The sequence below is a fragment of the Cottoperca gobio genome, chromosome 9 (assembly GCF_900634415.1).
Source record: "Cottoperca gobio chromosome 9, fCotGob3.1, whole genome shotgun sequence".
In the NCBI taxonomy this organism is placed as follows: Eukaryota; Metazoa; Chordata; class Actinopteri; order Perciformes; family Bovichtidae; genus Cottoperca; species Cottoperca gobio.
In genome coordinates this window covers 19,238,932-19,263,302 of record NC_041363.1, presented here as the reverse complement: position 1 = coordinate 19,263,302, position 24,371 = coordinate 19,238,932, and the positions used below count along the sequence as shown (strand labels likewise).

The window sequence follows — 24,371 nt, the reverse complement described above, 5'->3', positions numbered from 1 at the left end:
CCTGTCGTGAAACACAGGTATATGAATAGTATGAAATTAAGATGACGTTAATATTGGCCTTTTGTCTGGATATTGCATATTGTGTACATGTCCTTACCACTCTTCCTTTGTACATTTAGGTGTACATGTGAAAACTGTACAATTATGGAAGCAATTGAAGAGCTGCTGCCAAGAAAAGGATGTCATGGAGGAATTCAATGAATATGAGGGACGTGGTGCAAACATAACCTGCATAACAGATCACACAGGATTCAAATCAAAGTGTCTGGATGTTTGGGTGTTGCAGACAGCCTACCAAAGGTATTTGAAGAGGGACAGATAACAAGCATGTGATCAGGCCACGTAATGAGTAAGTTACTTGTGTGCATAAATGTGTAGAGCTCAGAAACTTTGATGTATTTTTGGGGAGTCGAATGGTCACTCTGGCAAAGTTACAGAATAAATAGATAAATAAGCAAATAAGGTTGAAGTGATTACCATTGACCTGTATTATCTTGTATGTTACAGAATGTATCGCTATATGGCATACCAATAACACAAAGATATCGGCTAGGGCCTGGTGTAAACTCGTTACATACAGTAGGCCTAGACCGATTATGGCTTTATGCTTGTAACAATAGATAAATTAAACAGTAGCACGGCTTACCTTCGCTCTCTCCCTTTTGGCGAATGCATTTCGTCGTCTCTTTGGTGGAGGACTCTGCATCGGCGGACGTGTTTAAGCGGGGGTCTCGGCAGTATTGTAGGACACAGCATCTGCGTTCAGTTTTAAATTCTTTTTGAATCTCATTTCCTTGGCATAGTTTGTTCGAAACATGATTTCTCAAAGTGCTGCCCACAAATCGTTGGTTTCATCAATGCACTTGTCTTGTCCATAAATGCGACATTTTATCATCTTTGGCCACAGAAAGCTAGATTTGGAGACGGTCCCACATCCTCATACAACACATCGCTTCACAATTATTCTTGGCGATTGATTGTTGTCCATTCTTTCTCATAATAATTGACAACAGTCTTTGCTGGAGGCTTCAATGTATTCTACTTGTGATGTCATCGCCCGAACATTGCCGAAGTGGATGATCTCGGCGCAGCGACCGATTGTTGTTAGCAGAAGTAATTTTTAAGCAGTTATAATCGTGATTTATTACGAATACATCAATAATAATAAAAAATATATATGGCACATTTCACAATAGAAATGCAACCTCTATCATATACCAAGCCCAATATCACTGACGAAATATCATTTCGTAGGCTCTTTAAGTTCTGTTCAATACTTGAGTACTTAGTTACTTTCCACCACTGGGAAATTAGTTTGGCTTATTTATAGCTAATAGTTGCATTTGTATTCTATTGTTTCTGTATGTTGCACTTCAAACTGGCTTATTTGAAGACAGTGTTCTGCACTTAAACGATTGTACCTATTTGAAGCTAATGTACTTGCAAGATTCTTGCTGTTATGAGTTGTATCCCCATGATTGTTTGCACTTTTTGTACGTCGCTTCAGCTAAATGAACTGTAGTGTAATGTAATGTAAAATACACAGTGACCATGCAATCAAACACTTTAGTAATAACTCTCATTTTTGAGGAATTCTCTAATAATTTTCCTCCTTCATGCATGTAAATTAAAATGCATTTAAAAGACTACAAGCACCACTCGAGTACAACAGCGCTTTAAGTACAGCCACAAAACCTCAAACCAAAGTTTTTAAGCAAGATAGGACATTTTAGACTGCATTAATGTTTCTGTATTTGTATTGTACAAGACTTTTAAAACATACCGCAAACGTACAATGCTTATTAAAAATTAACACAAATAACGTTATCGTTAAGTCACCAAGTTTTAAACAAAAATACATTAAAATATCAAGCTCACTTGTCCCCCGCTACTGTCCCACTCCTGTCGTCCTCAACATGTTGTTGCTTGAAAAGTGTCCGATGTTATGCCGCTCGTGTTCCACAGACATACAGTACCGGTATATATATATATACCAGCTGTCAAAACCTGTTCCTAGGGAAGTCTCTTTCTGATCACCTCTGGATCAGCTGGAGAGACTTCTGACGGAGTTTATCTCTGCACACATGTGTGCTGTGCTAATACTATTTCTCGTGGAAATGTATCATATAGTCTTCTGGTTATATTTGATCTCTATAAAGTTGCTGTTTGATATGTGCATCACAGTTGTAATGCACATGTCTGATGTTCCTGTCTGCTAGTAATGGACAGACAGTAGGGCGCCACTGACTGTGACCATTGTCAGGCAATCAGCAGCCGGGTGTTAACAGTTGTATGTCTCTATGGCTTTGTTCCCATTTGGTAGACAGACATGTGCATTACCTACAGTCCTGCCCATGCAACTCTACTGTATAAATGTTTCTGTATACTCGGGGTCAGACACATGCAGGTTATCTGTCCTTTCAGCTGAAAATAATTAACACTTCTGACTCTTGAATGACACCAAAGCTCTAACTTCTATATTTGTTCATTTTCACCACACTAATACATGCATTCAGTTATCTCTCTCTCACTCACCCAAACTCTGTATAGTGTGCACTGTGCCTGCTTAGAGGCTCATGAACCACTTTTACTGACAGGGTGCGTTTATTTTTTACTTATTCATTATTTGCGTCTGTATTTATTGATATTCTGATTGTGAAATCATTATTTAATAACCCTGAATATGACTGTGGTTGTTGAAATTATGTAACTCCTATCCCGGAGCTCAGAAATGTTCAGTAATAAACCTCATAAGTACTAAACGGAAATGACGATACATGTAAAATGTGTTTCTTGTTGACAGAAACTCTCGTTCTCTCTCTGAATTAATTGTAGGCCTATCCATAATATGGGAGCAATAGCAGATCATGAAAAGAAAAATCTTTCTTATAAATGAAGAAATTAAAACTGATCTTTAGATTATTTTCGTGGTGCCTGCATGGTTAAACATTTATAAACATTACAGTGCTGTGTGGACTACATCTTAAGTGACACAATTTGCCTAAAACTGTTTAAAGACTCAACTGTTGTGGAAGTTTTCCTGCTTTACTCTGGAGAGATGTATATAAAATCAAATAAATGGTGATAGAGACAGAGTTGTCTTTGTGCATTTATTTGAGATCTCAAAGGCACCAGTTCTACAGAATACAGCGTAGTCTATGGAAGGGCACAGGTTGGAAGAAAACAGGCATTTGATACAATTTGGTTTGGAGACGAGGTGATGAAAAACCACAGGGGGCCGGGCCAAACTGCCCTTTGATGCTTGTAAGGTAATAGTTATGTAAACAGAATATTGGGTGATACACTCACTATTCTGTCTCAGTGAGTTAATTAGTTTGATCAGGATTTGGCTGTGTCCTGTCTTTTGTTAGTTAATCAGTTTAATCAGGGTGCGTCTGTCTTGTATTAACATGAAATGGCAGTTGGTCCTGGTTTGATCTAACTGACACTCCTATGTTAGCATCAAATGGCAGTTGGCTTGTTTAACATAGGGAACTTGTACATTATTAAACAGTAGACATTTAAATTGCTATTACACAACTTATTTGACAACATTCCTGAAATGAGTAGTCACTGACATGCTAAATGTAAACCAAAGTGTTTTAAATCTGGAGCTGGCTCATTCCATTTGTGACATCTCTATGATTAACTTCCCTTCTTGTAAGATGCACTGACACATGTACGTATGTAGTGTTTACACTCTACCACATCCTCTAGTCTTAATGAGCTAAATGAAACAGTCCGATATGCTTCAGATTGTTATTGAGAAACTTGAAGAAAATGCTTTTAATTCAAACTGATTCTATAAATTGTGTTCTTTGTGATTTGTGTCTTTTCCCCTTTAGTTTGACAGTATACGTTGGGCTTTTTTCAGTAGCACATTCATTTATGCTGTGGAAGTAATGAAGAGTTTCAAAGTGATACACCACAAGAATTTTATCACAGATATTAATCAGCTCTTTAATTTTCACACCACCTCTCACAATGAAAACATAAAACAATAACAGATTTTTAAAATCGACTTTGTATGTACTTCATTTAAACTGACATCTTGCTGGTAGCTCAAATATAGTATTTACTATATTTTCATTTTATAAAATTATAAAATTGTTCTGGACATATGTACACAATTATACTGTAGATACATACATACATACATACATACATACATACAACTCGGCTCTATTAGACCATTTCTCTTCAGGTGAGGGGAAAAGGGGATGGCAAGAGCTAGCCCTGCTAGCTGTTTATATACACTCACTCACTCACTCACTCACAACACACACACACACACACACACACACAAAACTTGTTTGACACAAGCATCTCTAGCTTTAGGCCTGGCAATAGTCTACTCATAGTCTCCACAAACTCTTTAACTCTTCTTTTAAAACTTTATCTGAACCAACATCACCTTCCACAGTTCTCTGAACATTTCCTGCTTGCCACACGCTGGGACTTAGCAGGAGAAGGACCTCATCTTGGCCTTAGTCTCTGTGCTATGTTAAGAGCGACCCGGTTGAAGAGGTGCAGGGCAGTTTGGGTGATTTTTCTGTCTAGAACTCCTTACTGTCCCTGAACAGGTCAATGCGGAGGGCGAGCTCCTTGAAAGAAGGACGCAGGCCGGGGTCGTTGTCCCAGCACTCTTCTGTGATCTCGTGTATCTGAGAGAAAGACCAGGAAGACAGAATTATTTGTGGATGAGATAAGAAAACAACAATTTGACATAGGGTTGAGCCGTTTTAAAGACTTCAAACCGGTTCGATATTAAACCGAACACCGGACATGTATACTAAACTTTACCACTAGGTGTCGCACTTGACGTTTGCACGTTGTCATGTCTGTTTTGATGTGCCAGCTTCTTTTTTATTTGCATAATGACAAATGCCGTTATTGACAGTACACTTAAAGAAGCTATTGCAAAGACAACCTTTGCTGCAACGCCATCTGGCCGGTCACAAACTATTTGCATAAAAATGTATTCTTTTTTTTTTTTTAAATCGATGAGTCAGTTTATTTACCAGAGATGATACAGATAACCATTTTTACATAAAAAGAAGCAATGCAACAAATATAATGTATACAGGGCATCTAACTAAAGCTAATGTGCAGCCGCGGTCTCCGTTTAGAGTAGGAGTCTAAATATATATGTTTACAGCATGTGTGTGTGTGACGGGTGTATCTAGTCGGAGAGAAACCAGCGTGTTCCTACCTCTGTGGGACACCCCAGAGGTTGAGGCAGCCTGCTGCCTGATTTGAGGAGCTCAATGAGGTGATAGACGATCAGCTGTCCCTGCTTGTCATTCCCAATCATGGACATAAAAACCTGAGGAGGAGAACGGTGACAGCCAAGACAGAAACACAATAAGAAAATCTATTTGGTTCACGGAAAAAAGGAATAAGATCCTTTGAATTTTTGTTTGTGTAATGTGATGTCCTAACAACTTCAGCAATAAAAACCTGTTATGATTGAGACAAACATGAAGCAAAACATGTGGCGCAACACTGGCAGAGAAAGGTTATTCATGTCAACGTGACAAACTACAGCAGGACCTCAGTAAGGGAGTCACAGGCTCTGCTTTGTCACGAGTACCGAGGAAAAACGCTGAAAAGCGTGAACATTTAAGATTGCACAAATCTCACTGTATTTCTGGCTCGGCTGGCTGAGACTGGAAATATCCAGAGCAAGACACTGAAAACTATTACATACAACACAGTTTGAAGCAAAGCAAAGGTGGTCTAGTTAATGCATTTGTTCACAGTTTGAGATGCAGGTCAGGTCGAGGAGGAACATGTTCCCCTGGAACAGTCAGGCTATTACCCAAACTGTTGTTTGTTTGTTCTTTTTAATAGAACATGAATCAAATCAAATCAAATTTATTTGTATAGCCCAATATCACAAATTATACATTTGTCTCAGTGTGCTTTACAGACTGTACAGGTTACGACATCCTCTGTCCTTAGACCCTCACATCGCACAAGGAAAAACTTCCTAAAAGAAACCCCAAAATTAAAGGGGAAAAAATGGAAGAAACCTCAGGGAGAGCAACTGAGGAGGGATCCCTCTCCCAGGACGGACAGACGTGCAATAGATGTCGTGTGTACAGGATAAACAACATAGTACAAATACAACATTTGACAGAAATTATGTTGTGTTGGAAAAAAAAAGAAATAGAAAGTTTGGATGAATCCAGGAAAATGTCAATAAGGCTTCCCGGTGTCCAGCAGGACCAGGTCAGCAGGCGCTGTCACGATTCATGATCCTGAACTACTGCATGCACATGTAGAAACTGTTCTCAAGAAGTTGACAGACTGGCACCTCTGCCCTTCGTCTCTTCTTGTCTTTGTCTAAAAACTTCTTGTGTTTTCAAAGTATCATGTGCGGCTTGCATGAATTTGCCGTTTCATTCAGTAACACTATATTCCTATTTTAAAAGACATTATCAGTGTTGGTTTTTTTCCTTTAATTATTCATAGTTCAAGTTGAGAGGCAAACAGGAGATGTGGGGAAAGAGGGAGATGACGTGCAATAAAATAATCACGGGGCTGGATTCCTACTGGAGACGCTGCATGATATGCATCTTAGCCTCTAGGCTACTGTAGCACCCCAGTTACACAATTTTCTAGTAGTAATAAAAGTAGGGCTGTCAAGCGATTAAAAAAATGTATCTAATTAATTACAAGCTTTGTGATTAATTAATCTAAATTAATCGCATATATCAATATTTGCTGTGAGAAGCATTTCAAAATATTCAAATGGATTTTGCAAGATCAGTGAATCAATGAGTAGCATTATAAACTGGTCAACATGTCTTTTATTTCAATACTAATTCTCCATATCTTGTATGCTACAATTATCTTAGACAACACAGACCAACAGTTTGACATAAAGTGCAATTTCAAATCTGGCATAAAATCTTTCATTGCACAATAAACAATATGTTTAAAAGTTGTGTCATTTGAATCATCTGTAAAGTTAACCCCCGGTCCTCTACCACCTGCAGTCCATTGCAATACATTTGGTGATGGAGTTGTTAATGTGTCTCAGGTAGATCGACTCATGCTGCGTCTGAACGCCTGATCGAGAGATGACGAGACGGGTCGCTCACTTTAGCTAGCTAGCTCCGAGCTGCTAAGTGCTTTGCGTTGAGCTGATATTTCAGGCTTGAAGTTCTGCGATGGTACAGAAATTATTTTCTGCAGTAATCTCACAGAACGGAGTATCAACAGTTACATCCGGGAGATTATTAAATGTAAACTTTCCATTCACTGGGCCAAGTAACATTTTCTCATCTGGCTTCTTTCTGTTACTTATCTGTGTCCTTTTTAAGTATTCTTTCTCAAATCAATTACATCTGTTGGTGCCTTTGTATTTGTCAGTATATCCAAACTGTCTACATGTGTATGCAGGCAGTCTGTTGTTTATTGCAACTATTCAAACCAGAGATAACCTTGTTGTCATTAAGTCCTTCTGAAGAATTGGCTGCTGTAGTTGTCACTGCTCCTTTGTTTTGCTATTAAAACAATCTTTGGGAAATGTGCACACCTTTTCTTACTGTATTCTACGCTTTGCCCACAAATCAAGTTGAACAGGCTGGCGCATGCATGTGTGCGAGTGTGTGTTATTACTTACTGCTGGAGGGCTGAAGTTCTTGTCGCTGTGGGTGAAGAGCTCATAAAGCACGACTCCGAAGCTCCAGACATCTGACGCCACAGAGAACTTGCTCTCCGTTAACGACTCCGGGGCATACCTACAAAATAGCACACAGCCACTGTGACTGACTGTTCTGCTCCTCTAAGTCGACTTCAACACTACGACAGGGTAACACAGGTTTTGATTCCGTAACAATATTCCATCAAAGACAAATTTAAAAAAGTAGAAGAATACCTAATCTGGGATTATGATAATGTTGATAATCACACTTTTTTAGTGGTAGCACTTTGTGCAGCATCATGAGGAGGGTGAAGACTGCTGCTACAGAGAACAACAATAATACACATATAAAAACAACAGAACGGTTGAGACTGACCAGAAGATGGGACTCTCTCCTGGCTCTTTGACCATGTAGTACTCTTTGTCCTGAGGCAGAATTTTAGGTGAGGCCGAAATCTCCAATCTTCACCCTCAGCTCACTCTCCACAAGGATATTTCGTGTTGCCAGGTCTCTGTGGATATACCGCTTACTGGACAGGTACTCCATACCCTGTGAACACACAGAAAGGAACAACATATATTTGGGTATGTGTAGCTCCAGTGGACAGCGGAGCCACAAAGCACGAGACAAACCAGGACAAAGGGAGGTACCTTGCAGATCTGAGAAGTGTAATGCACAAGCTTCTTGTGGTCGATCCGCTCCCTATTCTTCATGAGATAATCTCGCAGACTTCCATAGGGTAGATATTCCATGACGAGGCGGAGATTCCGTCGTCCTGAGAGAAGCCAAAAATATATTGTATATATTTGTACTAATATATTGTCATGCAGAGGCCACAAAGTGTTGAAACTGTAAAGATTTCCCTGATTGACAACTCAAAGTGTACCGTCCTCATTTACTAATAATAATGGCGACACTAACTGAGTAGTAGCACAATTATAATTGTTACACCAAAACAAACGGTGAACCAGGATGTAGTTTAAGAGGATGTGTGCAGCAAGTCTTTTTTTCCTCCCAATTGAGTTTTTTCAGTTCTAAAAGATTAGGAGACTGAAAGTACTCATTACAGGTGAACTCTACCTGCACTGTAGCAAACGCCTTTGTACTTGACGATGTTCTCGTGCTGAAGAGATTTCAGGATCTCGATCTCTCGCTCAAAGTCTCGTATGTGCTCTGCACTGCTGTGCTGGAGTTTCTTCACAGCCACGACCTCTCCAGTGTTGTCCTGAAGTGGGTCATATCGACACATCTCCACGCTGCCAAAGTTTCCCTTAAAGAGAAAACAACTTAAGTGAGCGGTCATACTTTACGTTTTATTTGATATTTTACTCTATTTGGAGCACATAGATTTAATCAGTTTGCATACGTGTTCTGTAAATGGCTGTAAACAGGAATAAAGGCAGAAGAGGCTATCTCCGCCGAAGAAGTTCTGAAGGGCTCTGGAAGTAGTAGCACTGGACGTCCCCGTCTCGTATAGTGAACGAGAGTAGATGAAGTAAGCATGTAAAATGCCACACCGTGCCCGAGCTTTAATGAAGCATTTTGCTTGATGAGAAACAATCAATAATTCTCTTCATTTTCTCCATCAAATTGAAAGCGCCGTTTGATGAACAAAGCACGGTGTCGTTGAGAAGAGTTGTGCTTTGTGTATTTATGGACGTCTGTTACTATATCTGCAATCGAATTTGCAAATGGCTGACAAATTGATCGCTACAAAACTAGCCGAAAGATGGCGGGACATGAGGTGCAGACATACTTTGCCCAGCTGTTGTAAGAATATAAGGTGTCTCTCTTCAAACTGGGCCGGCTCCTGACTCTCAAAGCCCCCCGTCGACCAGCTGGAGCCCGCTGTCCTGTTTGGCAGGATGTCACTGTCCACGATCAACTCATAGTCTGTGGGCAAAAAGACAAAGATCACATACATTCAAGAGAGAAGCTCAGAAATTAAGCAAATTAATATCTACAAACTAACTAATCATGTCTTTGACCAATCTCTAAATTAATCACACAGATATTAAATTGATATGGAGTTTCTCATCTAACATGTAAAATCCCAAAATGCTGAAGAATTCCTTAAAAACTGTCGCTACTTATTCATTAACTCATTACAATGAGCAGATTTGTGACACCATTAGGAGCGTATACACCAACCTGGTGTGAAGAGGCTGTGGAGGTCACGGATAATGGCACGAAATGTGGGCCTGAACGTGGGCTCGTAGTCCATGCAGCTGGTGATCAGATTGGCCAGTTCGGTCCACTTCGGCGCAGGAAGCTGGTGGCGATCCTCGTAAAACAGGGTTTTCTGTGAGACAAATATTTAGGGTGAGTGTTGAGTGTTGTATTGAGAGATGATGAATATGAAGTCTAAATACATAAATCACGTTGTCATTTCAAACAGAAACAGAATTGTGAGATATCCAGCAGATCACAGCCCGACTGCATCATGTGCTGCATTTCAAACACCGTTTATTGCAATTATGACAAGAAAATAAAGAATTGACCAACATGATATCACAGTAACCATCCAATATTAAATATGTACCTTGATGCAGTATATGTTCTAGGTCATACCAGCCAGCCTTACCTTAGAGTTGTCCAGTGATAATAAAGGTTTCTCCCCACCACTGCAGATCTCCCAGAGTGTGGTGCCAAAGCTCCACTTGTCTGCAGTCAGGCTCAGGTTGGCAGGGTCCTCGACACACTCAGGGGGCACCCAAGGGATCCTCTCAATCAGGACTGATCACAAACAAACACATTTAACCCACCACTGTTAGTTCATTCTTCTTTGTCAACTTATGCATTAACATTTACAGGCAAAGTTGATTCAGTTTGATTTAATGCAACGATTGCAAACCAGTAGTTAGGAAACAACACAATCATTCTTGTATAACAAAACTCTTTATTTTTAATAGCATACCAGAGTTTTACCCGTGTGTTCTGTAACAAAATGAATTCAATGCAACGTGGATTTAAGAAGGTACCGTCTCATTGTCGACACAGCCTTGTTAAACAGCCGTCTCCTGCTGATTAAATTGGCATTTTACAGTTGAGGACATGAACTCACCTTCTCTGGGCAGGACAGCGATGCTGATGCCGGGGTCACTCAGTTTGATGAAGGGGGGGTTCCCAGCCCGCCAGTCGTCCTCTCGGATCAGAAGAATGTTTTTCGCACAGACATTCCCGTGGACAAGATGCTTTTCTTCCTGCAGGTTCAGAAATGGAAACATTAAATCAGTCTCTTATCAACACTGTGAAAACAATTCGTCACTCTTCTTACAGTTTCCTTTTACTATTTATTACGATTTGTAACTTCTGCAGCATCTACAAAAACTACAGCTGCAGCAGATTCCTACCAGGAAGTTCATGGCCCAGGCCAGCTGCTTAGCCACCTCCAACTTCCACAGGATGTTTATCGAGTTCTTGTTCTTGTTCTTGTTCAGGTAAGTGTCCAGCGAACCGAACTTCACATGTTCCTGCACCATGATATCTGAAAAAAAAAAAAGAGTAGACATTTCAGTTGAGGTTAAAAATCATTGCAGGATTTTGCGATTACAACCCAATACTTAAACATAATGTTACTAAGACACTAGTAAGGAGAGAGCAATGTGATTCATTGTCACATTATCCACCACTGATATAAAGCATCACTTTGTGTTTCATGTATTTATTTGGTGTACCGACCGTCACTTAACCTGCCTCACTCATTGGTGATCATCTTTTAGAGACTTTCAGCAACAGTGTTTCACACTTGTTTTCAGTGTTTGTCACCGTTTCAGTTAAAGAAAAGAGAGAGAAATATTGTGGTATGCTCAGTTGATTTTTATCCTTTATCAGACAAAACTGGCTCAACTGAATCCTCTACATCGGATTTCTCACTGTAAACTGGGTTGTTTACTCTTGATGTTTTAAACAGCTGTAAAATGTTCTATTGTAATTAAACTGGATATTTAGTGTCTCCAGCGCAGATAATTACCCAAATATTTACATCTTAGTTACCAGATATGCACACAGAAACGCAACAAACAATAGGAATAATACACTACCCAACAAGAAGAAAGGTCACGGTGGCATTAGCAGATACAGATCGACCTTTGTGCCGTCTGCTTTAACAAGCTACAACACCAGACCTCATTGCATCCTTCTTTTTCCGTGATTCACGGCGACAGTGCAGGAGATATGGATCACGTGCGTTGTTGCGTGTGATATTTTATGATGTATTGCATGTATTGTAATTGACTACTGTCAAATCAAATTGCACCTCTGGTACATTAAAGTTTTTGAATCTGAACATCTTTTAGTTTCCAGGTTAGATCTTTCTTTACAAATCATATTGAACTTTCCAATTAGTTAATGCCAGTTCTGATACCCAGTCTAAACAGATGCCTACAGTAGAAGAGAGAGCAGAGCAGGTGAAAGATTATGGTGCAGGGTATTGTAATCCTTCTAAGAATAGCCCACCATGCCTGTGGTTTAATCACTGCTCTGAGCCCCGAGCTTACAGACTCTGGTCAAGATTATAGCGGAGCATGGTAGACTCTTGACATCATAATGACCTATAAGCTCATAACGTCTGACAAATTAATGGGTATTAAAACGTTCTTTTTTTTTTTTTTTTTTCCCTCACTGACAAACGATGACATACAGTAAAATGACAGCAAGTTGAGTGTGTTTCTCTAAGGCCGACTTACTTTCGTCTCCGCAGACACACACACCATAGTTAAGGATCAGGTGCTTATGGGACAACTGGCTCATCATGCTGGCAGCTTCAAAGAAAGACTGAAGAAGACAGAGAACATAGAAAACCTAATTATTTATGTGCCCATGATATACATAAAAAGGTACACCAACAACAACATCATTTTCATTTTAAAAACTAGAGTTTCACAATTGTTCAGGTCTTCAGAAAGACTTTAACTGTCAGAAAGACCCATATCACCTCAGAAAGACTTTAACTGTCAGAAAGACCCATATCACCTCAGAAAGACTTTTCAAAACGAGGGTTCAGGATTTTATCCCCATCACTCACTTGGGAGCATGTTAATAAGGGATTCTCTGATGGCCAGTATGAGCAGGAGAAATGATTACAGCAAGCACTTCCTGTTTCAATGTTTGTATGGGCACCCGACTAATTTAGACAGACTTGAAATTTTTTGAAACTTTCCTTTAATCTGTTGAGTATTTTCTCGATTCTTGGTTTTGTCTATAAATGTCAGAATATTGTAAAACAAAATGGAACACAACTGCATAATATCATATAGAAATCTATTGTTTAATACGACAAAGAAAAGCAGCAAATCTTTGAGAAGCTCAAACCAGTGAATGTAAAAAAAATCAAAACTGCTTAAATCAATTAACCGAAAAATAATTTCTGAATGCTAAAAAACAAACATCCAGAAAAAGGCTACAAACCCGCCAAAGTAAAACAAATGATCAGCCACTGCCTGAAATGACCAGCAGTTGGTTATTTCTCAGCCTCAATGCACTGTAAGGAAATCTGCTGAAACCTCTAATACCTTTGACTATTTGTGATTTTACCAATAACCAATTTGTGGCTGTAAGAAGTGTGTCTGCGAACAAAACAGCTTTACAAGCCACAGACCTCTGAGTAGTTCCTGTGCGCCTGGTCCAGGACTTTCATGACAACTTCGGTCTGATGCACGAGTCCATAATCTCCCACCTCCTTTCGGACCCCTTTGAAGATCTTGGTAAATGTCCCTTGTCCGAGACTCTCCATCTGAAACCATTATTGCAGTTTTCAAATGTAACCCTTAACAGGTGTTTGTCTTAATTAAATCAGAGTACGTGTTAGTAAAATGCACAGAATAGGATTCTAGTAAAGTAAGTTAGTGCTACAACACAATTCTAATACATGTTGATGTAATGAATTATACAAACACAGACAACCTGAACAACTCGGCTTACAAATTCTAGATCTTCTTTCCTGATCTTGTGAAACACCATTTGACTGATGTTGTGTCGATGTAGAGACGGAGATATAGGCACTTCGGAGCCCTTGTTGCTCCTGCACACAAGGAGGCAGGACTTTTCTGTTGGTGGAGAGACAAGAAAACTGTTGTAGAAAACTTTCAAGAAAAAGATTCATAGCTTCCGAAGTTAAAAGTAATCAAATTTTGAGCCAACTGACGGAAACTTGAGAGATGGAGTATGTGACATGTTGACCTCTGCATTTATGCATCACCAATTTCTGTGGACATGGATCCACTACGTTATTAAAATTCCCAGCAGCTCAGACCAGCTCTGGTTTAATTACGAAAGCACAAGGACTGAAACACATTGTACTGGCTTTACTTTACTTTAATATAAGGGTGCACTACATGAGCAAAAACTTGTGCAGGGCAGTCGATTCCTTTTTGGGGGGCAAAAAGTCCAAAACTTTGTCTCAGTCTGTATTCAGCAGTGTATGATCACCATACAGCTGGAGGCCCATGGACAGCCATCCATCCACATACCCACTTATACTTTAATTATACCATCATTAATCTTGCAGCATATAATGGTTTCATTTTTACATTAGATAGTAGCACACACAAAGCGTTTGCTAATGTTTACTTATCTCTTAAAAACATACAAATCCAGAGTCTGTCAGTTTTACCTTTGGATTTAGGTGGACAGCACTTGCTGAATTGGAAAATGACGCTGTCAGAGCGCACGGTTTCCTTTTGGTAGCAGTTGAGAAGCTCCTGCAAGCTGCTGAAGTTTCTTTTGGTTCCACTGAGGTTAAACTCCCCACTGGCAGACCTGGTTATCTGGCAGTGCTTGTATTCGACAGCCTCATACACCTATAGTAACAGACACAAGGAGGATGCAAGATGGTTGGGGATGCATAACATTTGCGTTTCAGTCATGGAATCAACAAGTCTGACTTTGAGACACTAGTCCAGGTGCATTCAATTGCACAATTAAAATAAAAAACAACTCTTTAAAAAATGCATTTGTGTATATGTAGCCTTATGTAGTGCAGCTCGGTACTGAGCCTGTACGACTAAACTGTGTTTGCTACAAGCAATAAAAACAGTCAAGTGTTGCTGCAGCCTGCTGCTACGTCACAGGTAACGAGATGAAATACAAAGCAGGTTGTGATGTGTTGCAGGAGTCATCAGTCTAAGCATGGCCGTAGTTTACTTATTATTAGATCAGATATTTCCTGATTAAATTATCATTTAGTCAGTTTGTATTTTATATTAGGACAAGTTCTTCTGTTTGTCACAACATTAAAGATTACATTAAACATCTGATAAGTGTGATTAATTTATATAAAAAACAAGAGTGAAAAGAATTTGTAAAAAAAGTACATTTTGTATTAGCACCACTATAAATATATTTCCAACAATATCCAGTCCCATAAACCAAGAGCAACACAACACAGAGGCACAAACACAGCTGATGAATGCAAGTCCATGGTAAGTACCTCCATAATAGATTTGGGTAACGCAACAAGACACAAGAAATGTTGCTGTATTGCAGTTTTTACTCTCATCTTAGTTATCAATACACATGATGAAATGTGTGTACCATCACGTGTGAGCGTTACCCACCTCAACAGGGAAAGTCAGAAAATACTTGTTGAAGTCTTTAGGGCTGCATCTCAAAATGTACAATCCTCGCTTGTTTCCACACCTCTGAAGCCGGTTGATGGCAAACTCCACTCTGCAACATAAACAAAAAGCAGAACCATCACAGCAGTTTATTTACCTGTATCTCCGCAGAGAAATACAGTATTACCTGCCGGGATATGTCATAAAAACAAACCACTTTTGGCAGCAATCTTGTACAATATTCTGGAATTCTGGATACAAAATTGGCAATTTCCCTGCTGCCAACACAGAGATGTCTGGTGTAGGTCAGCTGTAAACATGGGAAGTGGAAGGAGTAGGAGTGTGAATAATGCAAATTATAATATAATTGGCGGCTGTGGCAGTTTACCCCGGCTGATTACTGTGGACTTTATCAGTTTGGGAAAGTTTTGATGAGGAGTCGTCTGTTAGCTTGTCTGACAAGTGAGGCAGTGAAGGAAGCCACAAATTAGCAGAACAAGTAGTTTAGCTGCATTCGAATGAATAAACCGTGCTATTCCTATTCATTCAAACTCGATTATTTTTATAGTAAGTGAGATCCTTTCCTAATGCTTTGCTTTAAAATACAAATTAAGCTTTGTTACTCTTCACTTACGAGATGGGGCCTTGGCAATGGGAAGCGATGGCCTCCACAAGCCTGGGAGGAGCCACTTCTTTACAAAGGTAGTGATGTGCGTCTGTCGTCAGCCGATAGTAGCCGTCAATGAGGGACACAAAGGACAGGGCTTCATAAAGGCTGGGGAACTCCAGCTCCTGAAATATATTTAAAAAAACACTTTTAGACATGATGTGTACACTTCCACTATACTCCAAACGCCAAGTTATATTTCTTGCTGCCTTGAAAGCGGGGTAAGAAACAAAACACTTCTAACTCTTGACCTACGGCTAATTTAAGATACGTTTTCTGCTTTTACAGGCCTCTCTTGAGACAGCAAAACACTGGCTGTGGTCAAAAAGTAGTTTATTTAGCTGGTTACAAAAGAGTGAAGACATACTTATACTTCCAAAAAGGGAAATTACCAGATTCTTGCCATCTTGTTTATTGATGGTGACCACCCGACTCTCTGCAGCGCCCTCCTTGCTGGCCTGTTTGATGCTCATGTCAGTGACATCAGGGAAGTCACACAACGTCTGCAGCTCCTGGACGAACAGCAGAAGTAACAACTTTTGTAATAATCACAAACCAACAAAGAACAGATCCCACTAGCAAGTGCTGTCGGTATCGCCACAACACATCTTCTCACATTACAAAGCCCGAGGTAGTTTATTCTGAAATAGTGCAAATACTCGGTGACAAAATTCTGTGTTTTTGTTTCTTGTCTCCACTTCCCTTTAGCTCTCATTTCTCTTATTTCCTTTTGTGATATGATTTCATTTGATATCTCTTTGGGTGACATTTTAGGATCTTAAGGGAATTATAACCTGATGCACTGATGTCTATTTGTTGCTTTTTATGTAGGTGATCTGGGAACTAAAGGCCTCCAGTACTGCACTCATTTAAAAATCAGATGAATGTCCAACAAGTAAAACATATTTAAAAAAAGAACAAAGCTTATTGACAGCACTCACAAAACCAACCTGGTCAGAATCTTTGAGTTTCTCTCGACACCACTGGATGCCGCTGTCCGCTGCCACCAGGATGATGAGCTGTCCGCTCGACGGTTCCCGGACCTGAAAGGTCTCTGTGTAGAAGGCCTTCTCCAGGGACTCCATGCTGATGAGGTACTTGAGCTTGAGGTCGCGCGCTGTGGCCCGACACTGACTGAACTGCTGGATGAAGCGCTTGAAGCGGAAGCGGATTCGCTTGCGTGTCAAGAAGTTGCAATCCTGGATCTGAGCTCTCATGTCTTTTGGCAAGAAAGACTTGTAGCTAGAGGAAGGAGAGAGGGAAACATTACTTTGTTTTTGGTTTTGTTACGTAGTCAGCATAAATGATATTGTTTAAAATCTCTTTTATCATGCATTTAAAAAAAAAAACAAGCACTTTGAGAAGAAAGGGATTTTTCATTGAAATACTTAATTTTATTATTCTAAAATTACTTTAAGCTTTTTGAAGCCACCAGTGCATAAACTCATCAATTACACCTTTACAACAATTAGTGCTTGGACTAACTCCTCTCCATTATTACATGCATACATTTAAATATATATTCAAACCTTAGACTCTATACATACGTTGATCCTCGACTATCCTTCTCATGTTAGAGGACATGCAAGTAGGCCTTAGGTCAAACCCTGACGTCTTGAGTGTCTCTTTTTCTGGTCAGGTCATCTCTCCAAAACATAAAGCTCATCTTTAGTCTAACTGAAGGCCCACAGCTGCAGGATCAGAGTTAAGTTGGACCCGGAGTATTCACTGACAAGGTGAGGAGATAGAAACGTCTCCAGAGAATCATCAGAGGGTGATGCTCGAGGCAGCGTGCATTAAATCACACAGTCAATGCGAAGACTGTCTTACTTAGAATGTGAGCCATGGAGGTGATCCATCTTTAGGTAAACAACTGATGGAAGGCCTTGTTTAGGATGAATATCGAGGGAGAGCGGCTGGTTGGCAGAATGGATGGTGGCACACGATGTAACTGCATCTCTGAATTCACTCGTTCTGTTCATTATCTGTTCTCCTTGTACAAGACTCTAATAAACCTTCAGCGTAAGACATCACGTTGGTCTCCTGCAGCTTCTTTGGTTTCTAGTACTCTGCTCATTAACACTTTCCCTCACACTTAGCAGGTGTTCATTTTAGATAATCCCCCAAGAATCAGAGCAAAAAGCAGCCTTTGTTTTTCACTATTACCTTATCGTGTGGTAGATGTCCAGCGGTGACATCTGTCTCTCCTTGGCTGTTCTTGACATATCGAGTACAGCCATACCGAGGCACTCTTCCTGAGTCTCATGCGAGTTCGGGATCTTCACCAAGCCATTGACAAAGTCATTCCTCCACTGCACACAGAGAGCAACACAGTCACGGTTACTGCTACAGACGAACCTATCTGACACGTAATGCACACAGGTGTGTGCAGGTCTGTCAGTTTCTCATCTTGCACAATTTAATCAAATGACCACAAATTCCATCGTCCTCATCCAGGATCTGGATTTGTAGTTCTATTATTTAACCTCCAACTGATGAACACACACACACACACACACACACACACACACACACACACACACACACACACACACACACACACACACACACACACCATCTGCCCAGAGTAAATGCAGAGCATGAGTAAAGGCTTAATGGCTGCTAAAAACACAATGTGCTACACCCTCAAATGACCGCTGCAGTCGAGCTTCCCTTCTCCCTTTCACGCTTGACCCGAACCACCAGATTTTCACAAGCATAATTCCACATAATCCTTCAATTCACTCAGGGTGCAGCTCCAGTCATAACACTGGCTCGAGTAACCTGGATTCACCAACACACACCAACACACACCTACACACACCTACACACACCTACACACACCTACACACACCTACGAACTTGTTTTCAGTCGAAGGAAAGCAGCCAACAGAGAAAATGTACTCCATTGAGACACACAAAACTAGAGGGGACCTCTGGTAATGTGGCATCCATGGTGATCCAGAGTTTAGTAAAAATGGGGCAAAAATGTGTAACATGATTACAGTGCCCAATTTAGTGGATTTTGTGCTGACTTGGTGAATATTCCTCCCAACAACTACACTGTCAGTTATTGAGCCTTAAAGGCATCCTGACAATAACCTTTAAATTATGGTTGGATGATATATGTATTGCTACATTGAGTACAAATAGCCACGTCATGTTTTTAAGCCGCTGCTTCTGTCACGGCTCTCTCCCTCAAACAGACACTCGGCTGTGTATGAGCATGGATGAGAGTATGGCCGTGCACTTTTGTATGTGGAGGGAATCAGGAAACAGGGAAAGAGCCTGGAGGAAGACCAAAGTGAGTTCATATGTGCCGAGTTCAGAAACAGTAATGGAAGATGCCAGCCTCCACTTCGAAAATGACGGTCAAACTAGCCCCCACAATGTTTTGCGGTACAGGCATATTCTAGGCATTATGGTAAGAGCGTGCAAGAACTGACAATAAGAACTGAGAATAAAAGTGACCCTCCAGTGAATGCTATAAGCCATTTGACATTCATTCAAAAGAAAAAAAACAACAACTACTGCCTGCAAACTGTATTTCAATTGTTCAAAATTAAAGCGCTCTAAAATGTCATATGAGCCGTGTTCCCCTTTCAGTTTACTAGAATGATCACGCTGGTATGACCTTACGCATCAAAGAGTTACAAACAGTAATGTTGTTTTAAATGTGAATAGCCTAAACATATGGAGATAATATTTAATAGCCATATCGCCCAGCCTTACTTTCAATATGAACAAACTTTCCTTTGTGTGGCTGCTGTGATTTATGAAACCTTTAGCACGTATAAAGCTTTGAAATGCACTCAAAAAACAGTGAATGGGAATTACATCTTGTTCACTCATTGAGGTGCCGATTTTTTGCGCGCAAGTTGTAAAATTGCTCGTAAAGAGTTTCCTCTCACATGACGGCTATAACTGCACTCGAGGAAAGTGTCAGCTCTCTTGTTGGTGCCACTTGCTTGCTTGTGCAGCGCTTGTTTATAAAGCATTTGTTACTTCTCTATCTTCGTCAGGATTTGTTTATTATTTACTTAAAATTTGAAGTTGTAACCTAACTAGCAATCTAACATGATGCATAATCAACCATACTGGGAAATTACAACATTTTATTAAACTGACTCGCATACAAAAAGGACTCATTTCTAACCTGTTTATGTAATAAGGAGAAGTGCTCACCTGAGAGAAGAGGTATGACATTACAAAGTCATCAAGGACGGGGCTTTCTGACCCCTTGGCGACCCCATATCGATACGCCCGGGATGCCCCACCACTGTACCAGCCAGGGAAGTAGTACCTGTGGTAAAAAAAAAAAAAAAGAAAATGCAGTAAGTCACGAGAATATAAAAAATTAAATCTTGAAAAGGCAAACATACGTAACATAATGTATGCTACCTTATTCTGAAAAACACATCTTCAGAAGCCAGTTCTTCCAGCTGAAAGATGTGGTTGGGGGAATACCACAAGCGGTCTCGCTCTCGGAAGAGACCGAAAAGGTTGCTGTACAGAGGTGATATACCTAGGGCAGACAAAGGACCAACAAAGAATGAGAAACTACAGTATGTTCTATAAACTTGCACTGAATTCAATTATACAACATTCAACAAACAGGTTAACTACACTGTGCGTTACTAGCTTGATCCAATGGTTCCTTTGTTATTTATATAAATGAAGTGGACAAACAATGATAGTATACTTGTAGAAACTGTGCTTATTTAGAGGAAACTCAGAGAAGCACATAATAGATGTTGTTTTAGGACACAAACTTGAAAACGATATGTTTCTAGTACAAACACATGTGACCAAAAGGTCAATAAAGATTGTCTAAAATGTCAGTTCTGTTTGTTTTATCATCAAACACAAAACATGCAATTCATGAGGGTTAGTCTATCCTCCCCCGGCACTGCCCTGCTCAGGGTATTAGTTGCGTCATACTTTTATTGACTCTTTAATTTTATCGCTGCAAAGAAAAAAAAAAAAAAAAAAAAAAAAAAAACTAAATAGACAAAGCTAACATATTTTGTGATAGTCCTTAAGACAGAGTAAAGAAAGCTTGACAAACAGTAAACAAAAGCATTGAGAATATTGAACAAGCCAACGATTTCTCTGCCAATAGGTTTCACTGTGGCCTCTTGATAACCTTATCTCGGGACCTATGCCCCGGGTTACAGCAAAACACATGAATGGGGGTGCATTATGCAGGCTTGCACGCTTGAAGTACTCACTGCACGCCTTGGCTGCATCTATACACAACTCCTCAGCAACATAGTTTCCAGGTGGGTAGCTGAGGGAGCTGCAGTCGGCCGCTCCTTGGCTGCTGTGGTAGAAATGAAGCTTCAGAACAACAGCAGGTGGTCGTGTGTCTGGAGATTCCCGATGGGCGTTGCCATTTTGGTGCACCGCGGGGCATGTGTCAGTCACAGTGTCCATGGCTGGTAGGGAGGCCATCAACAACATGAAACCTTCAATCAGATAAATGCAAAATGTCAGCAGAAAGAATCATTTGTGATAAAGTGCGATGAATTGAATATTGTAGACAGCTAAGTTACATGGTCTCAACTGTTGCATAAACTGTTTTCGTCCAGCATAAGCTGCAGTTCAGAGGAACCAGTGTTTGGAAAAAGATCATAACATTTGTAAATCTAATTCAAAATAGGGCAACTGGGAAAAAAAGTAAAGACATCAAATACATCGACGTTTCACTGTAAATTACATCACATTTTCCAATGCCGTTTATTAAGTTTCAAATGTATCATTTCCTGAGTAACTACTTGGGTTACGAGGTATTATTGGACAACAATCTATATACAATTCTTAGTTGGAAATATAAACATTTTGTACTATTCAGCCCAAACCTACTCCCCCTCCCACAAAGACAGTATTATATCAAACTGAGGGCTGAATTATGGCTATTGTATTTCTTCCACAAAGTAAAACACATAGTCATTGTTGGGGTCCCATCCTCACTTCAAATTAAATGTAGATTAAAACAACTCAGTTTGGTTTGTAATGATTAACAAAACTTCATAATATATTATTTTTTATCAGTTTAAAAAGAATTATAAATAATGAAATGACTGAGAAAAGGTCTGTTTGGCATGTTAAGAGATATATCCTCATAAGAAGGAGATCCTAACAATTCAAAGAAACCCATAAAGTATGTTGTTGAAGTAAAAACAATTAATTCTCCTTTTTCATGTTTTAATTATTGTAATTAGACTTTTCTTTTCCTGAACAGAAAAAAATACTTCTGCCTGTGAAAGTAAAAACTCCATAATTCATAAAAAGGAACATTAGAAACAATTGTGTGACAAAGTTACAGAAAAATGCAAATCAAGAGAGGAATAAAAGAAATACAAAAATGTGTGCAAAAAGGACACCATGGCAACTATGAAGGAGTTCAGGTTTCTTTGGCTGAGACATTGTGCGAACAAATTATTTTGTCCTGGTACTTCACCAGTTACACGTTATGGTAGAATGAAAAAAGAGAACATTTGCAGCGTCCAGATGAGCAAAGCTGTGGCTTTAGGAAGCGTTGAATATTCAAGCCATTAATTATGCTGCTTCATTACCATACTAAATGTAGATCAAGTTGTTTTTGTCATCACATCTATATTGATTCAAAGTCGTAAAATATTTTAAATAAAATAAATAAAAAACCTGCAATGGCTGAAAATTATTATTGCCATTATCAATTATGTATTTGACCAATCCATTGATGGTGCATTAGAACATGTCAGACAATAGTGACAAAGATCCATCACAATTTCTCAGATCCCACAGGAGCCCGAGGACATTGAAACAGTCCAAAATAAAAAGACATTCAATTCAGAAAGAAATAACAGAGAAAATCAGCAAATCCTTACATTTGAGGAACTGAAAATAGTGACAGGTCAGCATTTTTACTTGGAAGGTGACTAATTGCGCATCAAAACTTTTGTCAGTTGATTTGCTGTCAACCCACAACTCCTATAATGGTCCAATCGAGTCAGCACGTATATGGTCGGTGAGCACAGAAGCATCCAGCATGCTGTTTGATGGAATTACATTTCCCACAGAAAGAGAGAAAGAGGACATGGCACCTAGAGCAGTGCATTCCCTTAATTTCTGCAAGACACACAAAGAAGCCTGGCACTATACATTTTAGACTGGCTGTACACTAAATGCTCCAAAATGCATATTAAATCTGAGCAATTACAAGACTGTGAATAATGTCAGAACTAAAAAAGGGACGCATGCAACAGTTTGTTATTGTGGCAAGTTCAGTGCTCATTGAACAGGTTACGTAAATTTGCAAAATTCCAAATCGACATTTAAACAGGACATATCCAGTGAAATTTCAGAAACTTAGTTGCAGAACAAACTCACCAAGGCCGTGATTTGGCGTGCTAACGTTAGCTATAGCTTAAATAGATTAACTTAACGCTAGGAACCTACAGACCCACCAATGTATGTGTTAGCTACCATCCAAACAAGAGCATGCAAATATATTTCAGCGACTTAACCAACTCACGTTAGAGGTTTCTGTTTGTGCACTTAAATAACCACGATATAAGCTGTCAATAAATTATTAATGAGTGTAAACACTTACTTTGGTAGATGAGCCAGGCGTGTAGCTAGCTATCTTGCTGCTAGCTTCCTAGGCCAGCTCTGCAGCCAGGACGAACGAGAGTTTGACAGCTACAGCCGGACACTGCTGCTTCTTTAAAACCAGCACTCAGACTGCAGCCCAAAAGAAAAAACTATTTTATGACAGAAGTCCATCCGGAAATATTCTTATTTCCATGTCGCAGTCAGCTGGCTAACCTGTTGCATGAACTACCTCTTGTCAGCCCAGTGTTACCCATCTCTCTCCGGAGGAACTTTAGCCGTCTATCTTGTCAATCTCATAACTTAAGCTAATGCTACCTAAAACCACGTCGTGCTACGTTACACATTGGCCGGATAACACGGAATTCCTCTGTAGGCAATCATCCTCTTGTGTCAGAAACTGTGGCAACAGCTGTACAGCGATAGTTACATTATTGACATCTTGTCAACTGAATGGCTTTTACTGTGAGAAGGTAGCCAGTTTGTCAGAGGCAGCTACTGCGCAGCCGAATACCAAGTCAGTCAACAAACCAGCCTCTCCCACCATACTAATGCTGCATTCATGTGCTGTGGGAAATGCCGTAATTACTGATGATGAAATGGCAAAAATATCAGCAGAAAAATAACGTGCCACCACCATCGGTATTGCTTTTTGAAGCTCATATTGGCTACTATTGACTATCTATCTATCTATCTATCTATCTATCTATCTATCTATCTATCTATCTATCTATCTATCTATCTATCTGCACTATTGTATTGTTATTTGAAGTATACAATAACAGTTTGATGTTTGATGCTATCTATCTATCTGCACTATTGTATTGTTATTTGAAGTATACAATAACAGTTTGATGTTTGATGCTATCTATCTATCTGCACTATTGTATTGTTATT

The 24,371-nt window shown here is 39.7% G+C and overlaps 1 protein-coding gene across 1 annotated transcript; it reads right to left on the bottom strand.

Annotated features, from left to right (window-relative positions):
* Positions 1 to 3,934: 3,934 nt before the first annotated feature.
* jak2b (Janus kinase 2b) lies at positions 3,935 to 24,021 on the bottom strand. The gene is given in 25 exon segments (XM_029439062.1): positions 3,935 to 4,664; positions 5,213 to 5,326; positions 7,634 to 7,751; positions 8,031 to 8,095; positions 8,097 to 8,204; positions 8,306 to 8,430; positions 8,736 to 8,925; positions 9,412 to 9,548; positions 9,807 to 9,957; positions 10,240 to 10,391; positions 10,720 to 10,858; positions 11,009 to 11,142; positions 12,344 to 12,431; positions 13,255 to 13,389; positions 13,578 to 13,702; positions 14,269 to 14,455; positions 15,212 to 15,323; positions 15,846 to 16,003; positions 16,271 to 16,390; positions 16,829 to 17,120; positions 18,045 to 18,190; positions 20,064 to 20,181; positions 20,280 to 20,403; positions 21,110 to 21,346; positions 23,476 to 24,021. Coding segments are annotated over 24 exon segments (3,378 nt in total). The 5' UTR covers positions 21,342 to 21,346; positions 23,476 to 24,021; the 3' UTR covers positions 3,935 to 4,556.
* Positions 24,022 to 24,371: the final 350 nt, after the last annotated feature.